Genomic DNA, 11,436 nt, shown 5'->3' with positions numbered 1-11,436 from the left:
CTCTTAAACATATAAATGATGCTCAACTTTACTTATTGAATTAGGGTCAAGCTAGGCTAGGCTGCCATAAGAATGAACACAACTAATACAGCAGCTTAACACAAAATTTTCTTACTTGCCCAGTCTGATAGGGATTGAGCAGCTTTCATTCATCTTGTAGCTATGCTACCTGGATCATTGGCCTCCACTGGCATACTAACCCTTGATTGTCTTGGAGGAAGCAATATATCATTTGTGTTCATTCTGCTGGCAAGAATGTCATAAAACTCCTACCTAAAATGTACAAAGAATTAGGAAAATAGTTTTGGCATGTGTCCAGAAAAAAAAAAAAAAGGCTATGGTGTGCACATGGCTTTGCCTCTGCAAAAATGAAACTAGGTAAGAATACCATTTTTCCTATCAGACTGGCAGAGCAGAATTTCTCTACCAACATAGTTTTTAACTGCCATTCTACTTCTAGGAATTTATCCTACAAACAGATATATGCAAAACAATTTTTTAAAAGCAACCAGATTGTAAATAATCTTAAATGTTCATGAGAAGGGGTCACATCAAATTATGTGTCCATATGATGGAATACCATGCAGTTAGGCTGAGATAGCCTCTGAGATATGTAACTAAATGAAAAAAAAAATCAACATTTCAACATTCGGGTAAAAGAGGGAAGTATGTGTTATTTGTACATGTATCAAATAAATCTCCTGATGGAAAAAAAAAAAAAAACTGATCAGATTGATTGCCTCCAGAAGGGGAACCGAAGGGGGAGACTTACTTTAAACTTTAGTTGTACTTTTTGAATTTTTAGCCATGTCAATTTATTAGTCAAAATTTCGACTTCATTTTATTGGGAGTATGAATTCAGCCACTTTATGACCTTGAGGAAGTTGCTTCATCTTTAGGTCTGTGTGCTTATCAGAGAAAAAGTTAAAACTTACACTTGTGGGGTGTGAGAAACCAACTGCTCTATTTCTAAAGAAAATTGTAATTGATTTGGTACGTTTTAATCACATTGACCTAGAAATACTAAAGCAAACAGGAATGGCTTGTTGGATTGTCAGGGAAAGCCTCTTAAGGGACATCTAATACCTGGAGTCTTCTCCTCATAAAGGCATTAGGAGTGCTTGGCTTGTCTGAAAATTAGCAAGGAAGCTGCAGTATTAAATGAGGACAGCAGCAGGACATAGAGTTCAGTTGTGGGAAGTCTAAGGATCATACAAGCTAAGACTTCAGCTTCCAGCACTGGAATGACCACACTTAAATAGCTCCAGTAGGGAGAGAAAACTATAGGGTAGCAAGAATAGAAGCAAGTCCTTTCTGGAGAAGGAACAGTAATGTTTATCCTGATCCCTCCCCCTCTTCTTCCCAAATTAGCGTTGTTTGAAAAAAAAATTTTTAAGGGGTTTTTCTAGTTCATGCAAGAACCAAAGAACCAAGAGAAAAAAATTCTCAAGACTAAGTACCGTATTTTATTTCCTCTCAAAGTAGCTGTTTCTGCCATTACAATTTTTTCGTTAGGGTATTTGGTTTGCTTATTAGTACTAGATGACAAGAAATAACAGGTCCATTTTAGTTTAATAAACATTTATTCCTTTAGTTGAACAAACTCTACACACAAAATATATGGTTTAGGATCTCTTTTTGAGTGGAAAGGAATTTAGGTCTCAAGGTTTTGAGCCTGTTTTCTGGAAATCATTTAACTACGCCTAAGACTCCTGAAAAAAAAATATAAAAACTGCTTCAAGGAAACCAGCAATTAGATGGATTAAGCCAGCAAACTTAGAACTGGGGCAATTCCTCTCCTTTGTTTCCTCAAATTCACTCTGGGAAACAGAAACCTCATCTACTGGAAGACAGAATGGAAACAATGTGGTGGTATATCTTACTTACATCAAGGTGGGCACAACTGGGCTGGCAAGTTTATGCAATGGCAAGTATTTTGAGGGGTCTGAATAAGGATGAGAAAAGTTAACTGTGGAGAACACATGTAAGGATCAGAATGGAAACTGACATATTGACACCAACTAGGAGACTTTCTCAATAGCCTAAGGGAATTGGACAAGTGGGTTGACCCAGAGAATTAGTACTTGGAATGAGTAATGATGTACTTTTAAAGCCAACCCTTTTTCCTCTAAGGTGTCTAGTGGATAAAGACCAGGGATAAAGTATTTAAAATTCTGATCAAAGTTAACTTTATCTTCACAATTGAAAGGCTGATGGTCACCATTTTCTCAATTCTAGCATTAGTTACTAGCTTACAAACCTTAAGGTAAAGTCTTATTTGCCTAATGTTCAATTTCCATCAGTTTTCATATAGACCAGAGTAAATACCATTAACTGACTGCTTAGTATGAAATTCGGTATTCTACATTAAGTTGTGGGATAAAACCAGGAGCCTCCACTTTTTATGTGGATTTCAATGGTACTGTGGAGGAAACCCATGCAATTTTGCTTCCATTGTGCAGGATTATTTTCATTTTTAAGAAAACCTTCTTACAACAGGTTTGTTCAATTTTTTAAAAATGGTGGCATTCTTTCCAAAGCAGCAGTTACATAATTGGAACACTGGATTCAATCTAAAAATGTGTTTCCTATTTAACACTGTTCTGCGTACGATCACGATTAAAGATTAGTATATTTTTTCACATTTCTAAGCAAAATCCAGTTTAAAAAGGTTGTTCTTACCAAACCCCTAAAAACGGCCATTTGAGAGTAAACCAGAGCATCTCAGCACCCCATGAAGCTGTAGGTTTCATTACATGCACCAACAAATCTACATGGCTAGCTTCTGCATTCCACTTTTACAGAATTTATTTTACACCTATTATACCAAACAGCATTTTAAACACTGACATATAAACTCCCTAATAAGATAAAGCAAAGACAAAAGCGTTTATCTTATTAGAAACAAGATACACCATCACTTATAGTCTTCAAACATTATTGCACTTTTCATAATTTGACAATGCATTCATGGGACAATCTGCAGACAACTAATTTTAACAGACAAATTAAAGAACACTTTTAAGCAGACATGACTGTCCTAAATTGTTTATTAGGTAAGAATTTTACAAACATTACTTATATTAGCGGTAACGGTGGAGCTGGAGAGTATTGCGCCTTCTCCATGCCGCACGGCGAGAACCACCAATAGTGTGGTGGAACTTGTGACCCTTCCCAAGGCCACGACTCTTGCGGCCTGCAGAGGTCAGCCCTCGCATCTCCCTGTGTTTGTGGACTGGTTTGGTGATCCACTGGGTGTCAGGATTTCTTCTGATAGCTTTATGGAATGGATCAATGAGGATAACCTCAAAGAATTTGTATGTGGAATCTTCACCAACCCAATAAGAATTCAAGACTCTCAGAGCTCCGCAGTGGCGTCCAGCTCGCTCCTAGAACAGGAAAAAAGGCCCAAGGTCAGCCTCCCATTTCCCACAGTAGGAAGTTAGGAAGTAGGAATTCCCTTTAATTTACCACACTAGGCGAGAAACAAGGCTGTTCACTAACTGCTTGAATATTTACTAAAGATTTACCCAGGGGTTAGGACCCCAAATACAGTTAAGACTTACTGAAGTAACACACAAAACATTCTATAACTTGAAACCATTGCTACTATCACCCCCCCCCCCCCCCCCCCCCGTGACTAAGGCACGAATGCTAATTTCTATTAAAATTGAGGAACTTAGTCTTTCCCTAACACAGTTGAGGGATCAACAAACCTTTCATACAGAACCCTAATATTTAGCACATTATTTTAGGCTTTGCAAGCCACAAGTCTCTAGTTTAAGTCATCTTTGCCTTTTCTTTTAAAAACAAAACATTTTTAGCTTACAGAAGGTAACAAACCCTTGCTTGTCAACCTCTGGGGCAGACAGAGCACAGCTTCATTTAATGCAGAAAGACAACTTACAACCAAATATAGAAAATCAGCCATATGCACAGCTTCTGTGCATCCAGGGGAGATGTGCTCTCAAGACCAAGTTTACTGCCCTTCAAAAGCTTAGGTTCCAAGGTCCACATTAATCATAAAACTTTCCATTATACAGAGACAGATTAGTAACAAAGACTAAGACCGACAGCAATGCTTTACTAAGACAGCTCAGTAAAAATCACAAACACAACAGGGTTCACCTACGTACAAGTTAATAATTAGAAAAGGTGCTCAAAAAAAAAGAAAAGTTGCTCAAATCCTTCTCCACTACCTCCAGGTGACTGATACAACTGCTACTGAAAAATCACTTACCTCTGCAACAGACTGAAGGCTTCGGGCAAACTTTAGCTGGTTAACACCATGATGGACAGGCTTGCCATAGGTAGCACCCTTAGGAACTGGGCGTTTGCGGCCACCACGACGCACACGAATCCGATATATGACATAACCTATACAAACAAATCGACAGTGGTCTTATATAAGCCAAATAATAAATATCTGAAGGTAAAACAAATATCCATTTAAGACTTACTCTAAAAATAAACCCATTCCAGTGTTTCTCGAAGTACACACGGAGAATAATTTCTCATTCCCACTCTACAATTTATTTTGCTTTAGTCCGATTCCTACAGACTTGTAACGCAGAACGTCTTTGGTACTTTATAGACAATTGTGTTCAGTGTTTATCGGTCAAGAATTTCTGTGCGTTGCTAGCTGAAGACAGTTTCTACCAACACCTTAAGTGAAAGAAGACATTGGGGCCACAGTACACCTAATTACCAGCTTCCTAACATTCCCCGAGGAACATCATCTGATCCATGCAGAGACCACTCACCTTGCTTGGCCTTGTAGCCCAGTCTGCGCGCTTTATCGGGCCGGGTTGGGCGGGGGGCCCTGTGGAGCGCAGAGAGCTGGCGGTACTGCCAGCAGCGCACCCGGAGAAGAAAGCGCATGACGTCGGACTGCTTCTTCCTCCATAGCTCCTGGATGTACTTGTACGCACCCATCTCGGCCTACCCTGGAGACAAAAAACACCATGCATTTAAAATGAGACGACCGCGTCCGTCCATCTTAGTTCCCCACCCGCCATAAGGAAACCGGAGACTGAAAATGGCTCTTCGCGAACTGCAGGGGATAGCTGCGCCCTAGGAGCACGGCTGTCACCTCTGCGACCCCAGCGCAGGGACTCGGTACATTTCTGTGGGACGAACGGATGGCGCTAGATGGGCATGGGGGCGGGGAGGCTGCTGAATGCAGCGGGCGGCGTCCCCAAGGCCCTGGCCTGCAAAGAGACCTCGCTGATGCCCTAGGGAAGGTACTGTAGCCGCTGCCCCTGAAGGAGGACTCTCGAGGAAAAAGCCCTTACTCCACTCAACCCACAGGCCTCGCTCGCTTTAGGACCCTCTTGGCCCGGCCTTCCGTCCCTCAGCCTCAGGCTTCCTTTCCTTCACGCTCCCGGCCCCGCTCGAATTCGCGCCGCCATCACATCACCGCCCCAGCCCGCCCGGGGGCCGCCTCCGCACGCCCGCGCAGCCCCGCATCCTGACCGAACTCGCGCCGCACAGGTGGCAGGAGGAGCTCCGAGGACACAGGGTCCCCGAGTCTGGATGGCTGAGGCAAAGACCGATGAGCGGCGGATGGAGCAGCGAATTCTACCAACACACAGCCTACCTGATGGCTGCCGCCAGACGGAAAGGAAAGAGCCCTTCTCCCACAATCCTTTTTGGGCTCCTCCCCCACAGCGGCGAGCCTCTTTCCGGTGGAAGGCTGCGGCTCCCACAGCCTCATGGGACATGTAGTTCGGTGCAGCCCGCGGTGGGCGGAGCTCGGCCGGGATTGGGCGCAGCCTCCCCTCTTATCCCGCCCCGCGATCCTCAGGATTTGAGTTTGAGAGGCTGGGGCGGCCGAGAGGGCGGCAGTCCTCGGGAGGCGGCGGCGGGCGAGCGTCCAAGGCCGTCCTGCAGCCGGGAGGAGGCCGGTCGGGGGCGGGGCTCAGGGGGCCGAAGCCGGGGTGGAATCGCTCTGCCACAGCGCCGCTGTCTTTGGAGCCTGCGGAGCGGGTGTACAGGTGTGTGTCTTGAGGGACCGGGCGCCGCTTCGTGCACCGCAGGCTCCTTACCTGAGGAGCCGCAGCGGCTTCCCCGGGGCGGCGCTCCCCGTCCCCCTTCGCCCGGTAGCCGGGACCCCGACGCGCTCTGACAGACCCTCGTGGCGCTGCCCCGGCCGCCAGACAGGACGTTCGCGCTGCCAGGGCTTCGCGGTGGGGCGAGCGCCCGCCCCGGACTTCACCCCCGCAGGCCCCGGTTCCGGGGGATTTTGCCCCAGAGGAGGGTCGGAGGGTGGGGAACCGGGGCGCCGGGGCCGCGAGCGCGGGCGGCTCGGCGCCTTTTCGTTTCCGTGCCTTTGCTGCGTACCGACTTCTAGATTTGCTACGTCAGAACCAATTTTTTTTTTTTTTTTTTTTTAGAAAGGCAAAATATTTTTGTGCCAAGACTTGGTTGGCAGGTACGAGTATTTCGAGAAGAAAAGCCAAGAAAATGCTGGCGTTGTGTGTGGCGCTCTTTATTGAAAAATAGTTTACCGGTTTTTTGTTTTGTTTTGTTTTTGGTTTTGTTTTTGTTTTTTTTTTTTGTTTGTTTGTTTTTGCGTCTCCAGGATATTTTCATTTTTGATGCAGTCATGTAGTTCTAGCTTCTAACTTATTACCGGTTTGGGTTATTTTTCCCTTGATGTCTTATTTATTTACTTATTCATTTATTTAAAGATTTTATTTAGTTATTCCTGAGAGACAAGAGAGAAGCAGAGACACAAACCCCGGTGGGGAGCCCTGTGCAGGACTAGATCCAGGAACTGCGGGATCACGCCCTGAGCCAAAGGCAGCCGCTCAACCACTGAGCCACCCAGGTGTTCTCCCCCACCCCCACCCCCTTCTTCATAAATCGTAGCTTTACCATTCCAGGAGTCCTCACATGGATCGTTGATTCATTCAGCAAATATTTATGAAATGCCTCCTCCCTGCCAGGTAGTGTCCCAACCCCTGGGGATGCAGCAATAGTGAATGCAGAAATTCTAGCTTTCTTGGAAATGGGCAATAAACATAAGTAAGATATATATTAGGTAAAAAGTACCAAAGACGAACATTAGGGAAAGGAAGAGACAGCGAGGGTTAAGGTGGGGGAAGGATCAAAATTTTGGATGGAATATTCCAGGGTTAGTCTTCTTGAGAAAGAATATTTGAGAGAAAAACCCCAAGGATGTGAGCCTTGGAGATTTGGGGACTGATTTCAGTCAAGCTGGAGTATGCCTGGATTCGTACAGAACTTACAAGGAGGCAGTGTGATAGGAATCAACTCTTAAGGGAAACTAACAGATGACATCAGGTTTTTAGGGAGGACTTTGGGGTTTCACACTGCCTGAGATCAAAAACTTTTGAAAGGTTTTAAGCAGAAGGGTGACTTAGTTTCTAAAGGATTATTTGGATTGCAGTTTTGATGCCAAAAGAAGGGGAAAAGTTGAAGCAGAGAGAGTAGGAGGTTGTATTAGTTTTTTGCTAATCACGGCAGAAAATAACCAAATTTGTTGTCTTACACAGGTCAGAAATCTGTAGGCTAAAATCAGACTGTTGTGTTCCTTTTAGTGAAACTAGAAGAGAATCCATTTGCTTGCTTTTTCCAACTTTTTTTTTTTTTAAGATTTTATTTATTTGGGGTGCTTGAGTGGCCTGGTTGGTTAAGCATTTACCTTCAGCTCAGGTCACAGGGTCCTTGGATCAAGTCTGGCATTGGGCTCCCTACTCCACCGTGGGGAGCCTGCTTCTTCCTCTCCTGCCTGCCATTCCCCTTGCTTAAAGATATAATTATTTATTTGAGGGAGGGCGGGAGAGAGGCACAAGAGCAGGGGGAGGAGCAAAGGAGAGGGACAGGTGGACTCCATGCTGAGGGGCCAGCCCCACCACTCTGAGACCATGTCCTGAGCCAAAACCAAGTCAGTTGCTTAACCAACTGAGCCACCAAGTCGCCCCTGCTTTTTCCAGCTTTTAGAGGCCACTTCTTTGGCCCCTTACCCCTCCTTCATTTTCAGAGCCAGCAGTATAGCATCTCCACATCTGTTTCTCTTTCTGACACACTTCTTTTCCTCTTATAAAAACACGTGTAATTACGTTGGGTTTACCCAGATAATCCAGGATAGTCTCCCCATCTCAAGGGTCCTAATTTAATCACAGCTGCTAAATTCCTTTACTGTGTGAAATAAAATACTCCCAGGTTTTGAGGATTATCATGAAGACATCTTTGAGAGACCAGGTGAGAGAAGATAGTGCCTGTGACTACTTCATTAGTGGTGGAGATGGTAAGTGGATATGTTTCAAAGGTGGAGGATTTACTGATGGATCAGATGTGGGGGTGTGAGAAAAAGGAGTCAAAGATGATTGGCTATAAAAAAAAGTATTAATTAAAAGAAATTAAAAAGGGGTGCCTGGTGGGCTCAGTCGTAAAGCATGCAACTCCTGATCTCAGGGTCATGAGTTTGAGCCCCATGTTGGACATAGAGATTACTTTAAAAAAAAAAAATTAAAAAGTTGGATGAATCACTTGGAAAGGAGTTCTGGCACTGTGAATAATCGCTGCTAATTTCCTAATTAGTTTTTGCAGTTTTGTGTCTTCATTTGCAATTTGCAGTTTCTCAGGAGTTTTGCAAGATTTGGATTGGTATTTCCAATTGATTCTGAGATTTCTGAGGGCAGGTATCATTTCTGGTTTTGCTCCCTAGTTTGTCCCTTATGCCTGGCATTATGGTAAGACGTTAGTAAATACTTAATGAATAAAAGAATGGTAAAAATAAGATAAGATTTATTAAAAAGTAAAAAAATTAAAAATTAGAAAATAATGGTAAGCTGGAATCTGCTCATTATATTATGTGCAATACTGTTTGCAAAACTTTTAAAATGTTTATATAAATTTTTTATAAATGGATAAGTAAAAGTGTTATACCCAGTACCTGATGTTTGCATAAATAATAAATACACAGTGTAGAAATTTTCTTCATGTGAGGCTTCATAATATGATCTATGACATCTCTCTATGGCGTTAAGTGTTTCGGTATTAATATTGTTTTGGTAGCATTAAAGTTGTGTTTTACTTATAAAAGTAGAATAATTTCCTTAGAAAAACAGAAGTACTGACAGCTTTGGGCAGCTGTTTCTGATAACTCTTTAAAGGGATTATTTATTTACCAAGCTCAGTGTTTTCCACAGAAATGGATTCTCTAGAAACATTATTGATTAGCCTGGAAAGCAAAGCAATATGCAGTTAAGACTGCATTGGATTTTTGCCTGTTAAGTATATTCTCAAGTCATTTATATCAGATGAGGATTAATAGGTCACAGATTGAATTTTATTGTCCAGCAGTTACTTAGGGTGGGGACTGTACCAAGTAGTTGTAACTAGTACTTTACATTCGATAGTATCTGGGGTCCCTGGGTGGCTCAGTCACTTAAGTATCTAACCCTTCAGCCCAGATCTTGATCTCCAGGTTATGAGTTCAAGCCCCAGATTGGGCTGCATGCTGGGTGTGGAGCCTACAAAAAAACATTAGATATGAATTTTTTTTTAAATTCATACTTTAATTAGCAGGTTGCTAATCTTCAGCTTTAGGTAGTATTATTGAAGACAGCTAAAAACCTAGAATGTTTCAGTTATGCTTGGATTATGCTTGGATTAACTACATTTATCCTTTTATCTTCCTTTTGTTTTTGATGGTATAAAATATTTAACACGGATTATTCTGTTTCATCTTGCTTCTTGTAAAATACCTTCAAATCCTTACCTAGTGTTTGAGTAACTTCTATTCAGTTATTTTTACTATTTGCCTTGATGGAGATTCTCTGGATACTGAAACAACTCTCCCAGTTTATTTATATACACACATACATTCAAAGTAATGTATATATTTTTTAAAGGTTTTGCTTATTTATTTATGAGAGAGATACAGAGGCAGAGACATAGGCAGAGGGAGAAGCAGGCTCCCTCGGGGGAGCCTGATGCCAGACTTGATCCCAGGACTCCAGAATCACGATCTGAGCCAAAGGCAGACACTCAAATACAGGAGCCACCCAGGTATCCCAAAGTAATGTATACTTTTAAGACACTTCATCTGCTAATCCTAATATTAGTGAGTGATCAAAGTGCAATTGTAGAATGCCACTTTTAAAGCAAATATATTGAGACCACTTCCAAGACTGGAATATTTGATTTCTGGATTTCTCAGGATTCTATTGGTTTCAGCATTTTCCCAGTTTGCTGCAGTCCCCAGAAATCATATTTGCCTCCCTTTTATTGGGGGGGAGTGTCTATTGTTATTAATAATTGGGGTGTTTTTTCTTTTAACTACAACGTGTACCTGCCCTTTTAAAGCACTTGTGTTTATTTGAAGATTGATATAATGTGTAATGTATGGTAAAGGGACATTTTTTGATTGAACAGGAAGAGGAGAGAAGGTAAGTATTGGTATTGAGAAATTCCAAGGGATCCGTGGGTGGCTCAGTGGTTTGGCGCCTGCCTTTGGCCCGGGGCGTGATCCTGGAGTCCCGGGATCGAGTCCCGCGTCGGGCTCCCGGCATGGAGCCTGCTTCTCCCTCTGCCTGTGTCTCTGCCTCTCTCTCTCTGTCTATCATGAATTAAAAAAAAAAAAAAAAGAAATTCCACTGGGACTAATCCATTTTTAGAGGAAGGGAAAAATCAATAGAAAAATTAGAATTTAGATTCCAGTAGCAACCTTTTCTGACAATAGAATTGTTCTGTGCTGCCAACATTTTTCTTATTCTCTGACAGATTTCTTTTTCATCCTCTTCGTTGATGGCATGTGGTTAAGTGGCTACTTCCTTTAAATTTTAACTATCATTAAAAAAACCCTTTGAAAGAAAGATTCAATGATATCATAAAGTTACAGGAGACCACAATATGCAAAAAGAGTAGAATCCTATGATAAATGAGATGACACTAGATTAATCATAAATTCAGATGTAGAAAACCTTTTAAAATAGTCCATAGTGGGATGCCTGCGTGGCTCAATGGTTGAGTGTCTGCGTTCAGCTCAGGGTGGGATCCTGGGGTTCTGGGATTGAGTCCTGCATTGGGCTCCCCACAAGGAGCCTGCTTCTCCCTCTGCCTATGTCTCTGCTTCTCTCTCTGTGTTTCTCATAAATAAGTAAAATCTTAAAAAAAACAAAATAGTCCAAAGTTGCTGACATAGGAGATATCACACCATAGACGATCAGTGTGACACAAAGCTCTCTCCTTACAAATACAGGCTGAGAATTTTTCTATTGCAGTTGTGTTGAAAATATATTTTAAAAAGGAGACGCTCCTGGCTGGATCAGGTGGTAGAGCATGTGACCCCTAATCTCAGGTCATGAGTTTGAGTCCCACATTAGGCATAGAGATTACTTAAATATATGTGTGTGTGTGTCCCTTAAGAGAAGTAGTTCTCCTAGAAATAAGTGATAAATACTG

The 11,436-nt window shown here is 42.5% G+C and overlaps 2 protein-coding genes across 9 annotated transcripts in view; one reads left to right on the top strand and one right to left on the bottom strand.

The window, feature by feature from the left end:
- Nucleotides 1–3,032: 3,032 nt before the first annotated feature.
- Nucleotides 3,033–5,756, bottom strand: RPL15 (ribosomal protein L15). 2 transcript variants are annotated; one of them, XM_077865397.1, is made up of 4 exons: nt 5,600–5,756; nt 4,764–4,946; nt 4,241–4,377; nt 3,033–3,389 (listed from the first exon to the last, which is right to left on the bottom strand). In XM_077865397.1, the coding sequence occupies exons 2-4, from the start codon at nt 4,933–4,935 to the stop codon at nt 3,084–3,086; spliced, it is 615 nt and encodes a 204-aa protein (XP_077721523.1). In that variant the 5' UTR covers nt 4,936–4,946; nt 5,600–5,756; the 3' UTR covers nt 3,033–3,083. The 2 variants fall into 2 exon arrangements, with proteins under 2 accessions (XP_077721523.1, XP_077721524.1); XM_077865398.1 differs by having other exon boundaries at nt 5,476–5,617.
- Nucleotides 4,768–11,436, top strand: part of NKIRAS1 (NFKB inhibitor interacting Ras like 1) — a 32,523-nt gene continuing 25,854 nt past the window's right edge. For 2 of the 7 annotated variants that reach the window (XR_013361375.1, XM_077865389.1), the window contains exon 1: nt 4,768–5,996. Coding sequence is in view for 1 of the 7 variants with exons in the window: in XM_077865389.1 (XP_077721515.1) it covers nt 5,555–5,996 (442 nt within the window). In the remaining 6 variants the exon portion in view is untranslated. Of the gene's footprint in view, nt 5,997–6,692; nt 6,833–8,190; nt 8,276–9,906; nt 10,042–11,436 lie in introns of those variants that run through there. The other 5 variants (XM_077865393.1, XM_077865396.1, XM_077865392.1 and 2 more) reach the window with 5 other exon arrangements.

Source organism: Canis aureus, chromosome 22 (genome assembly GCF_053574225.1).
Source record: "Canis aureus isolate CA01 chromosome 22, VMU_Caureus_v.1.0, whole genome shotgun sequence".
NCBI lineage: Eukaryota > Metazoa > Chordata > Mammalia > Carnivora > Canidae > Canis > Canis aureus.
The sequence above is the reverse complement of the archived record's forward strand: the minus strand, read 5'-3'. Positions and strand labels throughout refer to the sequence as shown.

Excerpts from the sequence above, each read along its gene's own strand:
- RPL15 (XM_077865397.1), bottom strand. The coding sequence starts at position 4,935 with ATGGGTGCGTACAAGTACATCCAGGAGCTATGGAGGAAGAAGCAGTCC. Across the intron at positions 4,378-4,763 it reads GGGCTACAAGGCCAAGCAAG|GTTATGTCATATATCGGATT; the intron begins GTGAGTGGTCTC and ends TTGTTTGTATAG. Across the intron at positions 3,390-4,240 it reads GCCTTCAGTCTGTTGCAGAG|GAGCGAGCTGGACGCCACTG; the intron begins GTAAGTGATTTT and ends TTCCTGTTCTAG.